This window comes from Lynx rufus, unplaced genomic scaffold (assembly GCF_022079265.1).
Source record: "Lynx rufus isolate CCGP_SWC_20201006 ecotype Redwood Valley unplaced genomic scaffold, mLynRuf1.p SCAF_9, whole genome shotgun sequence".
Taxonomy (NCBI): domain Eukaryota; kingdom Metazoa; phylum Chordata; class Mammalia; order Carnivora; family Felidae; genus Lynx; species Lynx rufus.
The window spans coordinates 100,725,557-100,747,888 of record NW_025814897.1 but is presented as its reverse complement, the minus strand read 5'-3'; the positions used below and the strand labels follow the sequence as shown (position 1 = coordinate 100,747,888).

At 38.3% G+C, this 22,332-nt stretch overlaps 2 protein-coding genes across 2 annotated transcripts; both read right to left on the bottom strand.

Annotated features, from left to right (window-relative positions):
• Positions 1-11,356: 11,356 nt before the first annotated feature.
• On the bottom strand, positions 11,357-12,286 carry LOC124506030 (olfactory receptor 140-like). The gene has a single exon (XM_047072040.1). The coding sequence runs from the start codon at positions 12,284-12,286 to the stop codon at positions 11,357-11,359; it is 930 nt and encodes a 309-aa protein (XP_046927996.1).
• Positions 12,287-19,330: 7,044 nt separating this feature from the next.
• LOC124505375 (olfactory receptor 140-like) lies at positions 19,331-20,263 on the bottom strand. Its single transcript, XM_047071316.1, has one exon. The coding sequence runs from the start codon at positions 20,261-20,263 to the stop codon at positions 19,331-19,333; it is 933 nt and encodes a 310-aa protein (XP_046927272.1).
• Positions 20,264-22,332: the final 2,069 nt, after the last annotated feature.

The following is a 22,332-nucleotide window of genomic DNA, read 5'->3' as shown; positions in this document are numbered from 1 at the left end:
TTAGCTGATATCACCCCTGCATGTGAGCCTGAACTAGTATAAATCATTCCTTCCATTTTTCCTTATGAAGGAGTGCCCCAGGCGAAACAAAGAATTTTAAAGAATAACCAAAATATCAATAAAACAATTCATTTATTTTTTTTTACTCACTATGTACCAGCAAGGTACTTAGTCTGTTACATGCATTATTGCAATTATTTTTCATATCACATGAGTTGGAGGCTATCATAAATCCCATCTTGAGGATGAGGAAACTGATGTTTGGAGTCAGTAAGCGTCTCATCTAAAATGAGTGAGGATTATGAATCCATATAATCTCATTTTGAGACACGAGCTCTTAACCGTTACACTATGCCACTGAAGGGTGAACAGTGGCCTCAGTCAGCTATATACAAGTGTCACTGCCACTAAATGATATGATAAAAGCACTGTTCCAGTAGTAAACTTCTCTTTGCTATGACTACCTAAGCAGAGGCTGTCTGCCACTTGATAGGAATATGTTAGAGACCTGTGGGGAATATAAATAAGGTTCTCTAAGATTCCTCTAAATCCCCAAAGACACATTCCTAATATTATTCCTTTTACTAAACAAGGTACACAGTTGCCAAGGCACTGTTTGCAATCTACAGTATGGGCTAACCCCAATCTCCAGGATAGGCTAACCCCAATCTGCAATATGGGTTAACCCCTATCTACAGTATGGGCTAACCCCAATCTCCAGGATAGGCTAACCCCAATCTGCAATATGGGCTAACCCCAATCTACAGTATGGGCTAACCCCAATCTCCAGGATAGGCTAACCCCAATCTGCAATATGGGCTAACCCCAATCTACAGTATGGGCTAACCCCAATCTCCACCTCAGAACTTTAAAAGTCCTATAATAGCCCTAATAGTGTAGAAGGAACATAGTCTCAGAATCAGGCTAGCCAGGTTTCATTCCAAATTATCCCTCTTATCTCTGAAGATGTGTCATCACATTCTCACCACTCTGGGCCTCCGTTTCCTCATCTAGAGAAGGAGGCAGCTGTGGTAGATGAGTGGAATGCTAGGGGTTCCAAGGAGCCAGTTCAGGGACTCTGTCCCTCTCAAGCACAGAAGCTTGGCTCCTACCTGCCTTAAATGTTCCCACTTCCAAGTAAGATGTCCTTTGAGCCATCTCAGGACTTAAAATATTTTAAAGCATAATACACTAGAATAGAGACTCATGCCCCTTCTGTCTTAAAATCTATAAATTTGTTATAGTTCTTTTCTGACCACTGATACACACTCGGTATGACACTCAAGGCCTCGCCTCATACTAATCAACCTCATTTTTTGTATGCCTCCTTCGCACAGCGGTCAAAGCCATCTCTTACTGCCAGAACACACATGTCAGTCTGTCCAGTCTGGTGGGAGAGGCCGTGGGTTCAGAGCGAGCAGACTTAGCTCTCTGTCCCACTCCTGGCACTCATGGACTGGACAACCTTCAATCCTGCAAAAAGAAAACAATGTAATTAGCCATTAAAGGGGCAGAGAGAGAGGGAGACACAGAATCCGAAGCAGGGTCCAGGCTCCGAGCTGTCAGCACAGAGCCCGACACGGGGCTTGAACTCACGAACCGTGAGATCATGACCTGAGCCGGAGTCAGACGCCCAACCGACTGAGCCACCCAGGCGCCCCTGATTTTTTTCTTTTAATTCCCACAAAAGCCATAGGAGACAGGAACCCGTATTACCCTGGTTTTCTGATGCAGTGGTTAAGGCTTAGAGAAGTTGTACACTTTTCGTAAGTCTGTGACCAAGTCCGTGGCACAGGATACTAACCACCATCTCTGCAGCCTCTCTAAGAATTCCATACCCTGCCTCACAATGCTTTCTGAAGCACCGAAGGAAGTACCAGGCATGAGAATGTTTGGGGAGCACTAGCAAAATATTCACGACTATTTTCTGTTCCTATAAGCTCCTGTCTTCCTCCTGCCTCTGCCCATGCCATCTATTATCAACAAACCCATTATTATTCTTCCTTCCTGCCTCATTTCTTCCCGAATGCCCCCTTCACCACCATCATTCTGGATATTTGCTACGATGTCCAGCTAGGGTACATATCAGTGGCAATTCAGCTGTATTCCTGGCCAATTTTTTAAAAATTTCATGTCAGTGTTATCTCCCTATGTGGATGCTTAAGGATAGCTAATTTATTCTATTTCCACAAATGTCTAATGCTGTGCTGTGTACACTCTAGTCATTTAATTAAATTTAATTAAATCCATGAAACTGGATTCAACCAAGGAAAATAGCATCCAAGGAAAATGCCCAAACAATACTGGTGCCCGTCTTGCCTCCAGAAATGAGAGAGTGCCATTGTCAGAGCCAGGCTATCCTTCTGGCATCTAAGCTCATATATCCCATCTTTCAGCTTTCTCATTTCTACTCCTAGACATACATTACCCAATCCCAAGAGTGGAGCCCTACCTTGGATTTGCACTTTAGTGTTGAACCACCGCCTTCAGATCCTTTTTGTATAATGCCTTCTTTTTCCAGTGTTCCTATGAAATACGTTGGCTAAAAGACCATTCAGACAAAGAAGTGAAAAACTGCATTGCTTCAATTCTCTAATGATTACCTAGACAGTACATATTTCTCATTCCATAACATGTCCAAAACTGTGAGGGATAGAGGAGGTGCCCTACCTGTAAAGAAGGAAACAGAATGAGCACTCCTGAAATGATGCATATACAAGTTCCAGAAGGGAAATTATCACTATGATGTATAGATTTCAAAGAAGATTAAGTGATCTAAGCCTTGACATGAGAATTTAGAAACTTCTAAGTTTTTAATAAAGAAAGTCAACAGGAAAGAGAACAGCATGAGCAAGGCATGAAGAAAGGAAAAACATAATGTACATAGCCAAAATATGTGAACTCTGACATCAAAAAAACCTACATTTCATTCTGGACCTGCCAGGGATGTAATCAACCAGAAGTTACACATGGTCTTTAAATCACGGGGTTTTTTTCAGAGTTGTATTAAACATAATAAGTTCCTAGCATTATAGTTTAGGTTTTGATATTTACATTTATAAATATTAAAATGCGATAAAATATTAAATTAAATTATACTGTAGATGTTTGTTAAATATTTATTATAATGCTTGTGATATTTTTGGTGTCTCATAAAAGTTAGTCACATACACCCCTACTAACTGGGTTATGAGATACCTTGAGTAGGTGTGCCTAGCTAAACTGGAGTTCAATTGGGAGTAGGGAGTAAGAACTTAAAGACCTATGTAAAATTCCTGATTTTCCACACTACAGTCAGTTCTCACTTCTGAGTACATAAAATAGGCCAGACAACTTCTCTGTGCCTCAGTTCCATTTCCTATAAAGTGGGAAGGTAATGTTACCTATTCCAAAAGGTTGTTGTAAGGATTCAATGATTTTATAAATGTAAAGGGCTTAGATCAGGATCTCTATTTCTTTTCCTAGAATGAGGAGAAGGATACTGACCACAAACTATTTTAAAACAGATCCTCTATGGGGCGCCTGGGTGGCGCAGTCGGTTAAGCGTCCGACTTCAGCCAGGTCACGATCTCGCGGTCCGTGAGTTCGAGCCCCGCGTCGGGCTCTGGGCTGATGGCTCAGAGCCTGGAGCCTGTTTCCGATTCTGTGTCTCCCTCTCTCTCTGCCCCTCCCCCGTTCATGCTCTGTCTCTCTCTGTCCCAAAATAAATAAAAAACGTTGAAAAAAAAATTTTTAAAAACAGATCCTCTGCCTTTGGATCACGTGTTTACACAGGCTTCTAGTAAATGATATTAGATTTTATTAGAAGTATCCATATACTTCTACTAAATGCTCAGTTTAAGTTTTATAGATTGCAAAAGTAAGATATAGCCCTTGGAAAGAAAATATTTCGTATGGAGAGGTAGAGTGATAGAAAGCTGAAAGTCAAAGGACCACTCCCAAGCATAAGCCCTACTGGACCCTTTATTGATAGTGTAGTTCACTCTTTTCAGATGTGCATTTGTATGCAGGAATATTCTATGTGCACATTTATGGGTTTTGCTCTATATAAAAGTATATAAAATATAATAATATTCTTGAAATTTTAATTTAACTGTTTGGGCATTATTTGTCAACAGTTATGAATTTTCCTACATCTTAACTTCTGCATGTGATTCTATTTTATGGTTGTACTATAATTCATATAACCAATTTGTTTTTGTTTGACATTTATGCTATTTCTAGTATTCTGTCCTATACACAATGATGCACTGGACGTCACTTTACTGACATTTTTGCTTTCTGGTTTGAATGTTTCCTGGTTGAATACTTCCTGGTTGGAGAAATTCCTAGTAATGCCATCACTGGATCAAAAACTATGCATATGTTGAATTTTGATTGCTTCTGTAACTGTTCTCTCAAAATCCTGAAGTATCTTTCGTTCTCATCAACAGTGTATGAAAGAGTAGTTTTTCCCACCGTTTCACTCACACTGAATATTATCAATCTTGATTATATTAACCAAATGATAAGGTAAAAAATCATACATTACTTTAATTCACATTTAATCATTCATTCATCAAATTTCATCAATGACCTAAACAATACATATATTATTGGTCTCCAGATGAAGCTAAAGTAAATTTACTATGTATTTTTTTTAATTTTTTTTAATGTTTATTTATTTTTGAGAGAGAGGGAGAGACAGAGCATGAGGAGGCGAGGGGCAGAGAGGGAGACACAGAATCCGAAGCAGGCTCCAGGCTCTGAGCTGTCAGCACAGAGCCAGATGCAGGGCTCGAACTCACAAACCGCGAGATCATGACCTGAGCTGAAGTCAGATGCTCAGCTGACTGAGCCACCCAGGCTCCCCTATATGCACTGTGATATCGATGTAGAGATATATAGTCTATACACAAAATATCAAAATAATAGTAATAATTTAGCATGTGCTGCATACCACATATTTTGCCAGTACGTAATACATGTTTTCTCATTTAATTCTCACATCTGGCTCTGTTTAGACAAATTTCATGGCTGAGAAAAAGCAGAATAATTAACTTGTGTAAGGCTATACACTTAATAAATGATAGAACCTGTATTGAATCCAAGTTATGGCTGATTCATGTTTCTAAGTGTGTGAATGTCTTATGGAGCCGAATAATTTCTTCAGTAAAATCCTGGACCACAAGAAATGCGTTTATGGATGTCCCTGAGTTGTCCTTTTTAACGAGCAATCAATAGCCCCGTATTTCTCAGAATATCTGTACCCAGAACATATGCATCATCAGTAGAATGTCTCTAATTAAGAGCTTTAAAAGGATTATTTTTGTCAGCAAGTCTTCCTAATTCATTTTGCTTTCCTTGCGAGATGAGTGGAGAAGGAATTATCTACAATAGCACCTCTATGGGTTGGAAATTACTATACCATTGTAGATACAAAACTTAATGTTCTCTAGGGATGTTTCCAGTGGGAGGGGGCTGAATCCCTGAAGAACCTTTCTTGATTTCACGACCCCATCCCCGAGCAAATCATATCAGCATCACCTTCAGCACCAACACTAACACCCTGCAGTGGACAGAGCTGCTCACATATAAATGTGTATGTGCTTATATAAATATATGTTTTATATAAATATATTTTTTAAATCTAATTCATCTTTACATGAAAACTGAAAGCCAAACAGGGCGCCTGGGTGGCTCAGTAGGTTAAGCATCCAACTTCGGCTCAGGTCATCGTCTCATGGTTCAAGCCCCGCGTCGAGCTCTGTGCTGACAGCTCACAGCCTGGAGCCTTCTTTAGATTCTGTGTCTCCCTCTCTCTCTGCCCTTCCCCCACTGGTGCGTGCTCTCTCTCTCTCTCTCTCTCAAAAATAAACATTGGAAAAAAATGAAACCAAACATTTGAAGTATCATTAAACTAAATCGGGAATAAAGCACTATGTAAATTCGTTCTCAAAGGTTATTGGAAAATCAAGGCTAAAAGCAGTTGGCACAAGAAGAAAGCAGAAACATGTGTAATATATGCATATATATGTGTATTCATGTGCACACACACACACACACAGAGTTGCATGAAAAAAAGGAAACATAAAAATCTCTCTAAAACCATCCTAGACTTACCAGCTATTCCTGTTCCTCCCCTTCCTAAGAGCACATCCCTAAAACATAAATACACTCTCATAGTTACTAATCTCATGACTTGGATTAGGAGACACTTACATTTTGATAATTTGCTAAAAGAGATTAAAGCAAATCCCATCAAAAGTGTTGATAGGTTAAGGCTCTCCATTCTGAAGCCACAAATTTGCGTGTAGAGACAAAACCGTTGAACTACAGACACATTTTAAGTATTATTGTATATGTGTATAAAGTGATTCAATTAGTTCAACAATTTCAAAGTAGTTCAAATTAAGAAGAACATGTTTAATACTCAAGTAACTTGTTGAAGTCACCTTCAGTGCTCGACCTGATGTCATCCTTGTGACCTCCAAAAGCCAGTTACCCGATGGTTCCAGAAGGTAGAAGGCAAAGATTGTACATGTAAATTTTCCAGGATAACGGCAGGGTAACCAAAGTTCTGACCCCATCCAGGATGTACTTACATGAACTTTCATCTACAAAATAGCTACAAATCATGACCTATTAGAGTTTCCATTGAGCAGATCAAAGCATACAGGCAAGTAAATCAGGACACGCACTGCAGACACATTGTCTAATCATTTCATGGGGAGCTATTTCTATAGGACCAGAGTTTCTCATGATTTTAGACGAAATATTTACAACAGATGCTCTAAGTGTCCAAGAATTTAAATAGGAAACAACCCTTGTAGATGACAGAGAAACTCAAATTTCATCTAAATAAGAAAGGTTGCCAAAAAAAAAAAAAAAAGACAGCTAAGCTATTTACAAAATCATTCATGGAACTTGGCTGTATTTTGAGCTTAATTTGTAAAGAGTTTCCAATCCACATCTTAGAAGAAACACTATTAATAAGATGTTCTCCTTCGGGTAATAGTCTTGAGCTAAGAGGGCAGAGTGCCATTTTCCAATGGCACAGAATTTCCAAGTGTGCAGACTTGTATCATTCCACAGCATCCCCTTGAGGCTGTGTCTCTACTGACTGGGGAACTAATCACCGTACCAGTGAATTCCTATCCGCCCCTACAAGGATCTGTTTTTCTCCGGGGCAGAACTTCACTGGAGACAGGCCAGGTTGATGCTCCACAAACACAACCCCAGATCCTGGTATTAACCATTCAATTATCTGCTCCCAATGTAACCTCTCTTCTTCAGTACTTCAGTAACAGAATGGTCACACAACCATCCATCTGCCTAATAACCTAGACGAAGAAAAGCCAACACACCTAGCAAATCCTGGAACCAAGTTTTTCCACTACTTAGTCTGGTGTCCCCTTCATCCTTTAAGACTATTATTAAAATTGTCACACCTAACTGCAGAACAGTTGCCATTATTAAGGATTTTAAACAACGTACCTCAGCCAGAAAAAAAGAAGGACTCAATTCTTTCTCACTCCATAACAATAGTACTCTCAAATAACATGTTTTCAATTTAGAAATATTTGGAATGATAGCCTTCATTCTTTTTCCACCTTCAATAGTGAAAAATATCAATATGCTACATTTACAACATAGTACACAGAATACAACAGTCTCCTGAGGAAGTCTCCAGAAAAGGAAGAGTCTCTCAGTTTTATTGAATATGACTCACAAAGGTGATGGGCCATCTTCTGCACTTGGATTATTTTTACTAACATCTTAGAATCACTTCATGTTCTTACCTAACCACTTTGATATGTAGGTTAGGGGAAGCTTCTCAATCCTTTTATTTTTCATTACTGCCCTCCTAAGTCACCGTTGTAGACATTCTAATTACCCTCACTAAAATTTTAACACCACAGATATATTATCCATGTATGTACCTTATGTATATCTGTGCTTTATATATAAAAACAGTAAGATATTTTTATTCCCCAAGAAATTGTTTTTACCTGAACGAAGAATATTTTACCCTTTGCAAAAGCATATGAAAAAGTTTACTTACAAAAAGAAAGGTGGGGGCCCTGGGTGGCTCAGTCAGGTAAGCATCTGAGTCTTGAATTTGGCTCAGGTCATGATCTCAGGGTCATGAGATTGAGCCCCGCGTTGGGCTCCATGCTGGGTGTGGAGCCTGTTAAGATTCTGTTTCTCTCTGCCCCTTCCCCACTCATATGTGAATGTTCTTTCTCCCTCTCAAAAAAAAATAATAATAATAAAATGAAAACATAAAGAAAGGGGTGAAGATAAATAATGTGGTTAAATGTGAGCGTGACTGAAATCCTAGTTGTGCTACGAACAAGTACACACATCTATATCCAGTTCTTCTCTTCTGCACCACCTCCTTAATATAATGTTTTTCATCATACCTATTACCAACACAATTACATTTTTCATTCATTTGTTTACTTGCTTATTAACCGTCTGCTCCCCACTGTAATTTAAGTTCCACACAAACACAACCTGTTTGTGTTAGTCAACGTCTTATACCAAGCCCCCAGAACTCTCTGGCACACTGTGGGAATTAAATAGTATTTTTTTTAATAAAGGAAATAAGAATTTCCTAAACTGAGTTGACTTTGGAGCCATTTTTCAAGCAATAAATATTCACACATGGAACAGCAATTGTAAAAGCCCTAGAGAAACGACATTAAGTGCTTCACAACACTACCCTCATGCCCAGACTATCAGTCTCCTCAACGATTGAATTGCTTGTTTTTCTTTCAAATAATCTTTCTCACCCATACTTCATTCACTGTCTTTCAAATGCAACCATTTGAATTTCATTTCCTGAGCCCATTACATCCCACTTTTCATGATGTCCATGAAAGGAAATACATCTGTGGACATGAGATCATCAAGTGGCTTTTCTCGGACACAAGAAGAATCAAGAATCAAGAATCAAGAAGAATCAGGTAGCCTGGGAAACCAGGCTCAGGGGAAGGCTGAAGGGAAGAAAGTGACCCCCAAATAAGGGGGAAAAATGCCTCAAGGACAATCTTCACAATGTGGCCAATGAGTAGTTCTGCGTTTTGGTTATTTCACTTCATGCCAGCAAGGAACAGTGGGAAGTGGAAAGAGTAGAGGAGGCAGAGCCTAAAAGTCTTGATATTGACACTTAACCCTTATTGAATCGCATTTTTTTTTGTATAAATAGTGTAAAGATCCATCGAATAAAACGTATTGCATAAAGAGACTTACAGCACGTAAAGCACTATCAAAATGTGTGCATCACAGTTGGTCTTCAACAAGAGTTAGCTCACTCCCCTCATTGCCTGATAGTCTCACCAAATTAGAAGTCCACATAAACCAAAGTCTCCTTGTACAACAGATACGACCATTATGTGTCTTATTAATTTTTCAGAGTAAATATACTTCTTTCCCTCCTGTTGTTTTAAGTATCAGAAATAATCAGACGGTACTTGGCCTTCATGAGAGAATCTCGATAATGAGATTCTTTGCAAAGGATTACCTTAACATTCCTTGAAATTATTCCCAAACCAGCAAGCCTCCCTCAACAGTCTCCTGACAACAGGAGACAGTGTTAGACCGTCTTACATTTCTCCTTTCAGGTCTTAATGCCTGTCAAGTTTGCTGTTGACAATTTATAATCTGTGCCTCTTTAATCTTCTCATGTGGTACAGCCCTAAGACACAATCGTTGGCTGTAGCTTCCCTCTTCCAATCTCCCCTTTTGTCTCAATGTAGAAACATTTTCTCAATACTTTCCCTGTTCTTACCCCTGGCTTACCCTTGTCTCCTAACTGTCAAACTGAATCACACATTTGGTCTGGAGTCTGTTGTGCTTAATTGCCACCAGCAACTGCAAACTTGATCCCTTTTAATAGGTTAAGCGCTGTTATATCATCTTCCAGGCCTCGACTTCGTGGGAAAATGTTCTATGCCTTATGATTTGAGACAGCCAGGCATAAACTAGGACACACAGTCACCCCTGAGAAAAGATAGACCATGCTCTGGCATTAGCCGTACGGTCAAATTAAGATGCAAGTCTAGATGACCAGCGAGCTTGAGAAAGGGACCTCTGTGGGAAGTAACACAAGTTGGAGCCTTATAGTCAGAGAAGCTTTGTTTCAAAAGTGCTGTGTAGTAAAAGAGAACGACCCGGCAGATTCCATGTGCACAGAAGAGTGTTATTGCGTAAACGTATCTCTATATGTAAGACAAGGCTACAACCAATTTTGACACCATCTTTCTTGAAGGACAAAGTGAATCATCAAGACCTGCAGAAAAATGTCTTATCCATAGATATAAATGCTTCAGACAACTGTGTTTTATTTGAAAGAAAGTAGGACTGAGATCTGGAAGACCCGTGTTCAAGTGTTGCAGCTGAAACTCGTAGACGTGTGACCTGAGGCAAGTAAATTAGTAAACCTCTCTTGTCACCAATTTGCTTCTCTGTAAAATGAGGACAGTAATATTGGAACTACCGATTTTGTATGCGGATAAATCACCTGACCTGAATATGCCTGATAAGTAATAAAATGTTCATTTAATATAAATGTATGTATCACAACCTCCCCAACAAAAGCTTTAGAACCTAATCATATGTCCTTTTGCTAAGGTTAAATAAAATAATGTTTACTGTTGTTTCAAATGGCTCAGGTTTCGGTAAGGAGAAAGAAAAAATTCCTTTATAGTAAAAAATATTTTAAAAAAATAAATAAATAATGAGTCATAAGGGTATTTTTAAAGATGAGACCAAACTGAGAGTAATTTCAACATTTCTGGCTTACTTTTTGTGCCAAAAAAAAAAAACCACCCTAAACTAGAACTACGTTATGAATTATTCCCTTCCTTTTGTGGGTGTCTTCCCTTTTGCCTTTGGTACATTCATAGGGCTAAAAAACATCAGCAGTTTCACTCCCCAACTGTCCCGTCCACATATATCTACCTAAGAATTTCTATTTTCTGTTTCACCATAGGTGAAGCAAAAAAAAAAAAAAAAAAAGAAAAAGTCCTATGGAAAAAACGATTTCATCCAAGTAACATATGTATGAAAAATTTGGTAAAGTAACAGTAAGACTCTGGAGAAAAACATACTCTATAGTAACCAAACTTGGGATTTATAGTCGTCTTTTCCATTGCATACCTTGAATCTATGAACACTGAAGCTTTGGTAAAGTACATTTAAAACTATCAAAAGCACCTATCAAAGAGCTTAGCCACTATTGAGTGTTTAATAAATGTTAGTATGTGGGACTTTTTTTTCTGTCAGCGATCTGCAAAATTTATTGATTCTCTTTCATACTTTATGACAGATATAGTCTTCCCTATTTATATATACCATCACTTCCTTGGCATTATGAACAGCCTCTCTTCTTCCACAGACTCCTCATGGCATTTTTCACCTCTGTGTTTCTCACTGTATAAATGATAGGATTTAACATGGGAGTGAGGATCGCAAAGAACACAGTCACCAGCTTATCCACAGGGTAGGTGACCACAGGACGCATGTAGGTGAATATGCAAGGCACAAAAAAAAGTACAACTACGGCAAAGTGGGAGCCACATGTTGAGAGGGCTTTGTGTCGTCCTTCGGAGCCGTGGGAATTCAGGGACCTCAGAATGGCTATGTACGAGACGAGTAGCATGGAAAAAATGAGCAAGCACATGGCCCCACTGTTGGCCGCCACCACCATTCCCAACCTGTAGGTGTCGCTGCAGGCAAGTTTCAGCAGAGGGAAGAGATCGCACATGAAGTGGTCAATGACGTTGGGACCACAGAAGGGCAAGCTGACCATGAAAAGCGTCTGCACAGCGGCATGCAGGATCCCCCCTAGCCAGGCCACCACCAGCAGGAGGCGGCACAGCCCCTGTCGCATGATGGTTGTGTAGTGCAGGGGCTTGCAGATGGCCACATAGCGATCATAGGCCATGACAATAAGGAGGATGATCTCTGATCCTCCCAGGAAGTGCTCCACAAAGAGCTGAGTCAGGCAGCCACCCAAGGAGATGGTTCTCCTCTGATACAGCAGGTCGATGATCATTTTGGGGGTGGTCACAGAGGTGTAGGAGGCATCTATAAAAGACAAGTAAGTAAGAAAGAAATACATGGGAGCGGAAAGTGTGGGGCTGAGGGAGATGGTGATGACAACGAGCAGATTGGCAAGCACAGTAAATAGAAAAATGAACAAAAAGACCACGAAGAGTATTTTCTGCAAGCGTGGATTCTGCGTGAGTCCCAAGAGAAAAAATTCAGTCACATTGTTCGGAGGTGTGAGGCTATCCATTCAAGAAGGAACACCCTCCTGGGGCCTGAATTCCCTACAGAGGGATAAAGAGAGATACCTATTAATCCATGAAAGGATTGTAGTCTGAATTTCATGGTACAAAAACAGTCACTGTAACTGTGGCGCACGTTCTGGGCACTCCTTGCCTCTGCGTTTGTTTTCATTCCTTCTTACTTCCTCCACAATGCTCCCACCTGTCTCTTCATACACCTCCCACCTGCCGCTTATAAACACCCAAAGGGCAGCTCCCAATGTGTAATGTACTGAGGAAACCCTGGGTTTTAAACACGAGTGGAATTTTCCAGGTTCCAACCCTAAGTGACTTCACTAAGTCATTTCAGTGGCCCACGCTTCTGAGGCCTCCTCTCTGCCTGTGACCTTATACATTGTAACTCAGCTACAACTGAGTTACAACTGTAACAACTGAGTTAACTTAACAACTGTAAGTCAGTTAAGTGTCTGACTTGATTTCAGCTCAGGTCAGGATCTCAGGGTGATGGGATCGGGCTCCATGCCAGGTGCTGCCCTCAGTGTGGAGCCTCCCTGGGACTGTCTCTCTCCCTCTTCCTCTGCCCCTCCCCGACTTGCATGTGCACTCTCTTTCTCAAAATAAATAAACATTTTTTATATTTATTTATTTTTGAAAGAAAGAGAGAGAGAGCACACAGGTGGGGAAGGAGCAGAGAGAGAGAGAGAGAGAGAGAGAGAGAGAGAGAGACACAGGATCTGAAGCAGGCTCCAGGCTCTGAGCTGTCAGTGCAGAGCCTGACACAGGGCTGGAACTCATGAACCTGAGATCATGACATGAGCTGAAGTCCAATGCTTAACCTACTGAGCCACCCAGGTGCCCCAAAAAATAAACACTTTAAAAAATAATAATAAAAGATAAAAGTTTTTAAAAATAAAAATTTCATGTGGAGAACAGAGTCTGTTAGATAAGATAGGTTATATGTGTGTGTGTGTGTGTGTGTGTGTGTGTATGTAAACATGCACACACAAATATATAAAATCTATTACTTTAAGTGTGTATTATATGCTCACTTATTCAACAAACACTTATTGGATGCTTCTTATGTATATAAATGTGTTTGTCAACATAAAGTCATAAAAAGTGTCCCTGTTTAAATGCCTTTAGTAACCCCTCCCCCAACACTTTATTACCAAACAGTAGCAGCGCATTCATTCATGAGACTCCCCCACTCCTTTATGCTCCTCCTACCTGCATTCTTGCGCCCTCTCTCCCCATCCCCCCAAAGCATCCATCACCCATCATTCCTGCTTGCAGGATCTTGCATTATTAATGGAATGAGGAAATGTGGGGACATAAATCTCTCAAATGAAACAAGGGAGAAAACATAAATATAGCAAAATTTATCCTGCAGGAAAACATTTATTTTCCTTCCAAAGGTAAATGGATAAAGAGTTTAATTTTTTAATTTATCCAAGATGAAAATTTTATTCATATGTGAAAACCAAGTGTAGCAACCTCATAGCAAAATCAAGTAGTCCCTTATTCTGAGGTGGACTTCCCCGGAAGATTAGAAGAGACAATAGTGCACATAAGTAAGAATAAGATGTAATTAATAACAGTGATTTATAACTAGCTACGAAGAAATAGAAATTATTTGGGCGGTATTCTTTGAATCTACAATATTCCTTCTAGGAATAAAACCCAAATAACAATATTTTTAAAAGAGAAAACCCATTATGTACAAATATGTTCAACACAATTATTAAGAACTGTGGAAAACTAAAAACTGCATACAATGTCCAACATTAGAGAAATGGATAAGCAAAATACAGTGCACCTCTCTGAATAATATGTCATTTGTAACAGAGATGTTTTTAAACATTTGCACAATATCAAAGCAAAATTATTATGTTGTAATAATAGTTGGGGGAAATTCTGGATGCAAATTTGAATATATAACATGATTCTAACTAATTTAAATATGCATATAAATAAATAAATAAGAAAAAAAAGATCCCAAAATATTTTTACTTCTAAATTGGTAGTATTGTAGTTGATTCCATCTTTTGTGGTTTGACCTGCTGCAGAAGACATTTAAATGTCAGATTAACCAGGGGAGGGGGTAAGAGGTGATTTTATGATTTACAAGATCCATTTAAACCTAAGATTCTATAATTATATATTTTCTGGGGGGGAAAAAAATCTCACCTATGAACTTGTCTGACATAGCTCCATGGCCAGGGTCTCAGGCAGCTGGTAGTTCACCAAGAAATAAGTCAAGTTGTAAGATTGAAAATACACACTAGCCCAGCTACATTAAGTGTCTTTGCTGATTTATAAATGGCACCTTTCTCTTGAGTCTCATAAGCACAAGTATCCACCCTGTCTGTAGGCACATTCTGTGAAGTTTATTAGCTATGGTTAATTAGACCTCAGGGATATGTCACCATCATCCGTAGATCTTGCCAACAACCCAATTATTGCACGTAACTTAACTGAACATCAGTTTTATAGCATTCATCTTTAATTTTTAATTTCTTCCTTGAATCTATATGAATACAAAATACCATGACAAGAGGAGAAAACTAAGTCAACCATTTATAAATTTGTATACTTGATAAAAAATGAGCTTAATACAGAGTCTGAATATTTGGTATTGTAAAAATTAAACATTTAGACAGATAACTATCTGATTTTTTAAACCTTCAAGCCATAATATTTGCTTTTTGATTGGTCTGCCATTCATGGTGGTAATTTTCAAATATTGTTTTCAGATGTATATGAGGTGATAGTTATGAACCCTATTATAATATTGGCACTTCATATCAGCTAAAGTTTCCAACACTTCTTCAAAGTGGTTCTTTCTTATGCCAATTCTGAAATTAGATAAAAATGATAATAATGAACATAATTCCATTCTTGAATTGTAGTCAAATATGGTAAAATGTATTTATTTCAGTCATATAAATTTAATCTCATAGTATCCCTATGAAATAGAAAAGAAATAGGCATCTATCTGTATTTATAACAAGGAAATATAAGACAAGAAATAAGAATGCTATTTGCCAAGGTGAAACAAGAAGCCAGGCCTCTAAATTCTGGGCCAGGACCCTTGTCCCTAAATTATTGTTTTACAACTAAAGTGTCATGACACCTTTATGCTGCCACCAACTGCGAGGCATATTACAGTTATGTACTAAAAGAAATAAATATCAATTTTTGAAGTGATATTTTTATTCAATTACATTCAGAAATATTCCTGTATAGAAGCACACTCACCCATGTTCAGATATGTTTTCTTTAGTAAGAGGAAAAAGTAATTGTACATAACTCTGGGTTGGGTCCTTGAGAGCAACATGTGTCATGGGGGAAAACAGTTTAAGGTACCCAAGAAAACATGACTAAACCTAGTTTGATTAGGCACTTGAGTATTATAGTGCCATGGTAATATTTGTGATGGTACATACCAAAGACAGTTTGAATCAGGATTTGAACCTGAAGAGCTATAATATATATATATATAATATATATATATAATATATATACATATATATTATATATACATATATATGTATATATACATAATATATACATATATATTATATATACATAATACATATATATATTATATATACATAATATATATATATATATATTTTTTTTTTTTTTTTTTTGCTGAAGGATCATCTGTGAAAATGTCTTGAACTTGTCTTTCAACTCTGGGATGAAAACCAGAGTCAGATCAGAGAATTAGCATGTGCTTACAAGGTCATTGTGCCCAGTGTCATGAAAGATTGCATGCCATTCTCAATGCCCATTAAATGGTCATCCAGCCTCTACTTAGCTGCAGTGGTCAGTGGAGAGACTGCGTTAGAACCCCTACCACTGTCTAGTCTAGTTTCCCAAGGCCTACAATAGCATGAGACGAAAAAACGAGTTAAATATAAATCACTGAGGGTTTTCCATGAAAGTAATTTTTCAAAAGAGAAGTTCCTGGAGCTATACCAGGGAAGTGTGTTTCCAGAATGTAAATCCAAAGGCAGAGTGGTTGGAAACCCCCAGAGAGACAGCAACACAGCGTTTCAAATCAGAAGGATAAACCAGAATGAAAGCAGAAGAAATTAAATATAGATCATATCACAGTTGACCAGAAACTAGTTGAGGTACGGTCTGATGTTTGATGGGTTCAGGGACTAATTTCACAAAAATCAGGTACCTGCCAAAGTGTTCTTCATGCATTTCATGTGGCTTCATGCATTTCAATGGGGAGAGGAACGTGTTCTCAAAGGAGCAGAACTCACATTGTCTTACCAGTCCACAGACCCTTTCAGCCTTGAAGGACATCTTCTAAGTTGTTTGTCAGAAATGCAAAACTTGGGGGAGATGAGCTGTGGTCTCATGACTCTTCCAATTTTACTTTTAACTGAAGTAGACATGAATATAACAACACTCATAGTAATAAAATATGGGCATGGGCAGAACCACGGACTTGGAATCACCTTCTAAATTACCCAGGTAAACTACTGGTAGACATAAGGAGAGCTGGTCTGGGTCATGGAATGAGATAATGGCGCAGTGAGAAATAAGACCCATGTCTCCAGGTCCTAAAGCTGATGTTTTTTTACTCTGCATTTTCATAACCATAATATGCTGGTTAAATATTGTTACATCATGGAATCCCTTGATTTTTTTCCAATAAAACATATGGCACTCGTGAGGTGGGATGCTGGATCTTTCTGTCAGAGAGGAAGCTGTAAATACATCTATGACATACATACACATTTGTATTTTGGTCACAGATTTCATTTTCTTTAACAGACTTTATTTTTGAAAAAAGCCAAAATTAATTCACAAGAAAGTCATGCAACTTAAGCTGTTCAGCTGAGAAATACTTTCTTTGGCAACTGTTGAGTAATGATTCCTATTTTTTCGTATCTCTTATAAATGCTCTCCTAAAGCAGTTTCCAAAGAGGATTCCAGATTCAAGGAACTAAATGCAAAGTCAACTTTTTAATAGTGAAATGATTTTACTGCATGTTTCTGGAAAATAATTACATTTGATTTTACTAATAATTATTACTCCAAGGGTCACTTTCTATGGCATATAACCAAAAACTATTTTTATAAACCAAACCATAATCAAATACCAGTCCCAGACCCCTGTATCATGAAAAGATCACAGGATGTGGAGTACGAATATTTGCATTCAAGGCTGGCTTACATGTTCTATGACCTAGTTATTTAACCTTTCTGATTTTCTACTTTTTTCTGTAAAATAAAAACATTTTTCTGTAAAATAAAAACATTTTTCTGTAAAATAAAAACTTTGTAAGTTGTGACCATGGGAAGACACTTTAAAATCTTCACATCAGTCTAAATACAATTAATTTTTATAATCCCTGACAACTTTTACCCAACAGAACAAGAAACCCAGGATAATTTTAAACATTAGATATAGCAAGTGTGTGCCAAGAGGGTATTGGCAAATACCTCCTTTCTAAATTGCATTCCATACTGTCCTAGGCCAGTAGGCAATTCAGCTGAGTACCAACTGCTTATATACACAAGCCATTACACAGCTCTGTAATTAGAAAAGAACATTTTTTTTTCAATACCATAATTTTATTTTTTTTTATATATGAAATTTATTGACAAATTGGTTTCCATACAACACCCAGTGCTCATCCCAAAAGGTGCCCTCCTCAATACCCATCACCCACCCTCCCCTCCCTCCCACCCCCATCAACCCTCAGTTTGTACTCAGTTTTTTTTTTTTATGAAGTTTATTGACAAATTGGTTTCCATACAACACCCAGTGCTCATCCCAAAACGTGCCCTCCTCAATACCCATCACCCACCCTCCCCTCCCTCCCACCCCCCATCAACCCTCAGTTTGTTCTCAGTTTTTAACAGTCTCTTATGCTTTGGCTCTCTCCCACTCTAACCTCTTTTTTTTTTTCCTTCCCCTCCCCCATGGGTTCCTGTTAAGTTTCTCAGGATCCACATAAGAGTGAAAACATATGGTATCTGTCTTTCTCTGTATGGCTTATTTCACTTAGCATCACACTCTCCAGTTCCATCCACGTTGCTACAAAAGGCCATATTTCACTTTTTCTCATTGCCACATAGTATTCCATTGTGTATATATACCACAATTTCTTTATCCATTCATCAGTTGATGGACATTTAGGCTCTTTCCATAATTTGGCTATTGTTGAGAGTGCTGCTATGAACATTGGGGTACAAGTGCCCCTATGCATCAGTACTCCTGTATCCCTTGGATAAATTCCTAGCAGTGCTATTGCTGGGTCATAGGGTAGGTCTATTTTTAATTTTCTGAGGAACCTCCACACTGCTTTCCAGAGCGGCTGCACCAATTTGCATTCCCACCAATAGTGCAAGAGGGTTCCTGTTTCTCCACATCCTCTCCAGCATCTATAGTCTCCTGATTTGTTCATTTTGGCCACTCTGACTGGCGTGAGGTGATACCTGAGTGTGGTTTTGATTTGTATTTCCCTGATAAGGAGCGACGCTGAACATCTTTTCATGTGCCTGTTGGCCATCTGGATGTCTTCTTTAGAGAAGTGTCTATTCATGTTTTCTGCCCATTTCTTCACTGGGTTATTTGTTTTTCGGGTGTGGAGTTTGGTGAGCTCTTTATAGATTTTAGATACTAGCCCTTTGTCCGATATGTCATTTGCAAATATCTTTTCCCATTCCGTTGGTTGCCTTTTAGTTTTGTTGGTTGTTTCCAGAAAGGAACATTTTTAAGTCTGTTACAAAACAAGAGAAGTTCTGATGAAATGCTGCCTTTTTTCTGATACTCTTTGAAATGGTTGAAAGAGCATCAAATTTGGATTTAGAAAAAGGCAGAGCTGCATACTAGCTCTGTCTGACATTGGGCTGGCTATTTAATGTTTTTGAACTTCATTTTCCTTCATCTGTAAAATAGGAATAATCATAATAATACCTGCTTGCAGAGGTGTTGTGCCACATGAGAGATATGAGGTCTTAAAAGTAATAAAATATAAAAATGTAAAAGATCATGAAAGAAATAACATCTTTGTAGTGGGTCATTTATTTTCTGAAATTGCATTGCTGTTTAATAACATTCTAATGGCATTTTTTACTTCTGTATTCCTTACTGTGTAGATGACAGGGTTTAACATGGGAGTAATAAGAGTAAAGAATAGTGTTAGGACTTTATCCATGGGAAAAGTAGCTACTGGTCTCAGATACATAAAAATACAGGGCACGAAGAACAAAACAACAACTGTGATGTGGGAGCCACAGGTAGAGAGGGCCTTTTTCCTCCCTGCAGAGCTGTGAGTCTTCAGGGAGCACAGGATGACCACATAGGATACCAATAACATCACAAAGGTGATCACAGAAATTACTCCACCATTGGCAACAACCAAGAGGCCGACAAGGAAAGTGTCAGTACAGGCAAGTTGTAACAGGGGGAAAATGTCACACATGAAGTGATCCATGACGTTGGGACCACAGAATGGGAGCCAGAAAGTAACTAGAATCTGTCCAATGGAGTGGAGAAAACCCACTGCCCAACACACCCCCACAAAGAGGCGACATGTGTGGTGGTTCATGATGGTCACGTAGTGCAGGGGTCTACAGATGGCCACATAGCGGTCATAGGCCATGACCACAAGGAGGACAATCTCTGAAGCTCCTAAGAAATGTTCTACAAAGAGCTGTGTCATGCAGCCACTGAAAGAAACAGATTTTGAATCAGAGAGCAGATCAGCTAACATTTTAGGGACTATGGAGGAGGAATAACATGCGTCTATCAAAGACAAGAATGCCAGGAAGAAATACATTGGGGAGTCCAAAGTCTGGCTGCAGATTATAGTGACCACAATGAGCAGGTTGCCTGTGACAGTGACAATGTAGATGATAAGTAACACCAAAAATAGAATTCTCTGCATCTGAGGATTCTGGGTAAGTCCTATTAGAATGAATTCGGTCACATTCATCCTGTCTTCTTTCATTTCAAAGCTGATGATGAATTCAAGAGTGGAGAATTAACCTGTAAAGACAGTATTTTCAAAGACAAGGTGATGAGAACTCTATATGTGGGGTTTTTAGGTAAGTCCAAAGCATTTTAATAGCATAAGCTATTTTTTCATGGTGTGCCAGAGAAAAGAAACTTGCTTTTTCTATTTTATAAAAAGAGCAAATTTTTGAAGTGAATTCAACCTCTTACAAGGATGCAAAAATCCTTGTTCCACACCTGAAAAACTGGTCACTGGGTCTTTGCTAGAGGACATCCAGGCACACGAAGGTCACCATATAATAAGCCTGATTGCTTTCTCAGCCAGTAAGAAATGTTAAAAAACTCATTAAATATTTTTAAAAAGCTGTACAACTGTTGGTTTGGTTCCACACATGGTTGATGCAAGATTAAGTCTAATTCACCTTCTTTTGCATTTAAAAACCCTTTAAATAAGTGGCAGAGGAGTAAACCTGCCTGCTTGTTCACCCCTTTATTTGTTCACTTGGTTCAGTGTCGGGCTTATTGTGGTGTCCAATAAATATGAAATGAATAAATAAGTTGGGAGACTCTTTACTTATTTCTTCTGTGTTTTCTTTTTTTCCAGTTAACTCCAAAAAATGAAAGTGTTTACTACCTTACTAAGGAAAAAATAATGCAGTACATGGTGGGAATGCAAACTAGATGTAGTCTTTCCACCCCTTCAGATCCACTCTCAATGTGCCCACCCTGGGCAGCTGCTTTCCCTGGTCTCTTTCAACCAGGTCTCTTACCTTCTGACCTATAGGTGGTAACAGCTGAATGTAAAGCAGGTGAGAAGAAAAGGATGTCAGGGTATGCATTGTTCGATTGACAGTGGTTGACTCACTGAAGCAGAACTCTTTGGAATGGACCCTCTGGGTTCCTGTGATCACTCCCCCTGCCCCCTGCCCTTGCTCTCTCAAGTCTAATTGTGGTAATGGCTTTTTCATCCCTTATTGGTTTCCCTTAACCCTACCTATATCTTGATAAATAAACATAATTAAACTATTTTTAATCTCTCATTTTAAGTATGCTATCTCAGGACTCCAATGGATGCCGGAAATTTGTGCTCTTTCCTTTGTAAAAAAAAATAAAAATAAATGAGAAAATCATTTTCCCTTTATATGAATTTATTTTATTTATAAGATCTGTACTTCTTTTCATGTATAGCTGCTAAATTAAATTAACTTTTGTCAGAACAAACTGAGGGTTGATGGGGGGTGGGAGGAAGGGAGGGTAGGTGATAGGTATTGAGGAGAGCACATGTTGGAATGAGCACTGGGTGTTGTATGGAAACCAATTTAACAATAAATTTCATTTTTATAAATAAATAAATAAATAAATAAATAAATAAATAAATAAATAAATGTTTGGTAGAATTCCCCTGGAAAGACAAAATATATACATATATTGTATAAGGCAGAAATGTAGCATAAAGATTATTGGGCATCTTCAGTGAAAGTTTGTGTTATCTGCAGCACTCTCTTTGGGATTATATAGGATTTATGCCTTTTACTGCCTTGAGCTATTTTATAACTCATAACATTTATAAAACTGATAATAATGCTAATAACTCTGGCCCATAGAAATGCAAATGTTGTTTGGTGAAAGGTTGATTGACTTCCCTGGCCATTATAAATAAAGTCAGTTCTGCATTTATTTGTAGATGAATTACACATCCCTGATTGAATAATGTAAGGGTAATATTTGGATTCTTCTTTTGGGTGATTATAATCTTACCAGTTCTCTCATAAATTAATGATTAAATAAAATCTTTTTCATGTGTTCATTTTGTGTAAGAGTCATGGTTTCACTTTCTAAAAAATTCTCTTGCTTTTTGATCTGAGAATAGGGACCATTATATTTAGGAGCGATAAGCTAAAAGACTCATAAAAATCCAGATATTCTTAACCTCTGTGTTATTTCCCCATGGGTTTTTCTGTTTTATTTTGTTTGAGGATCTCCTATTTAATCAATTTGTAAAAGTCTTCTTTAAAACTTGCTTTGAAGAGGGGCACCTGGGTGGCTCAGTCAGTCAGTTAAGCG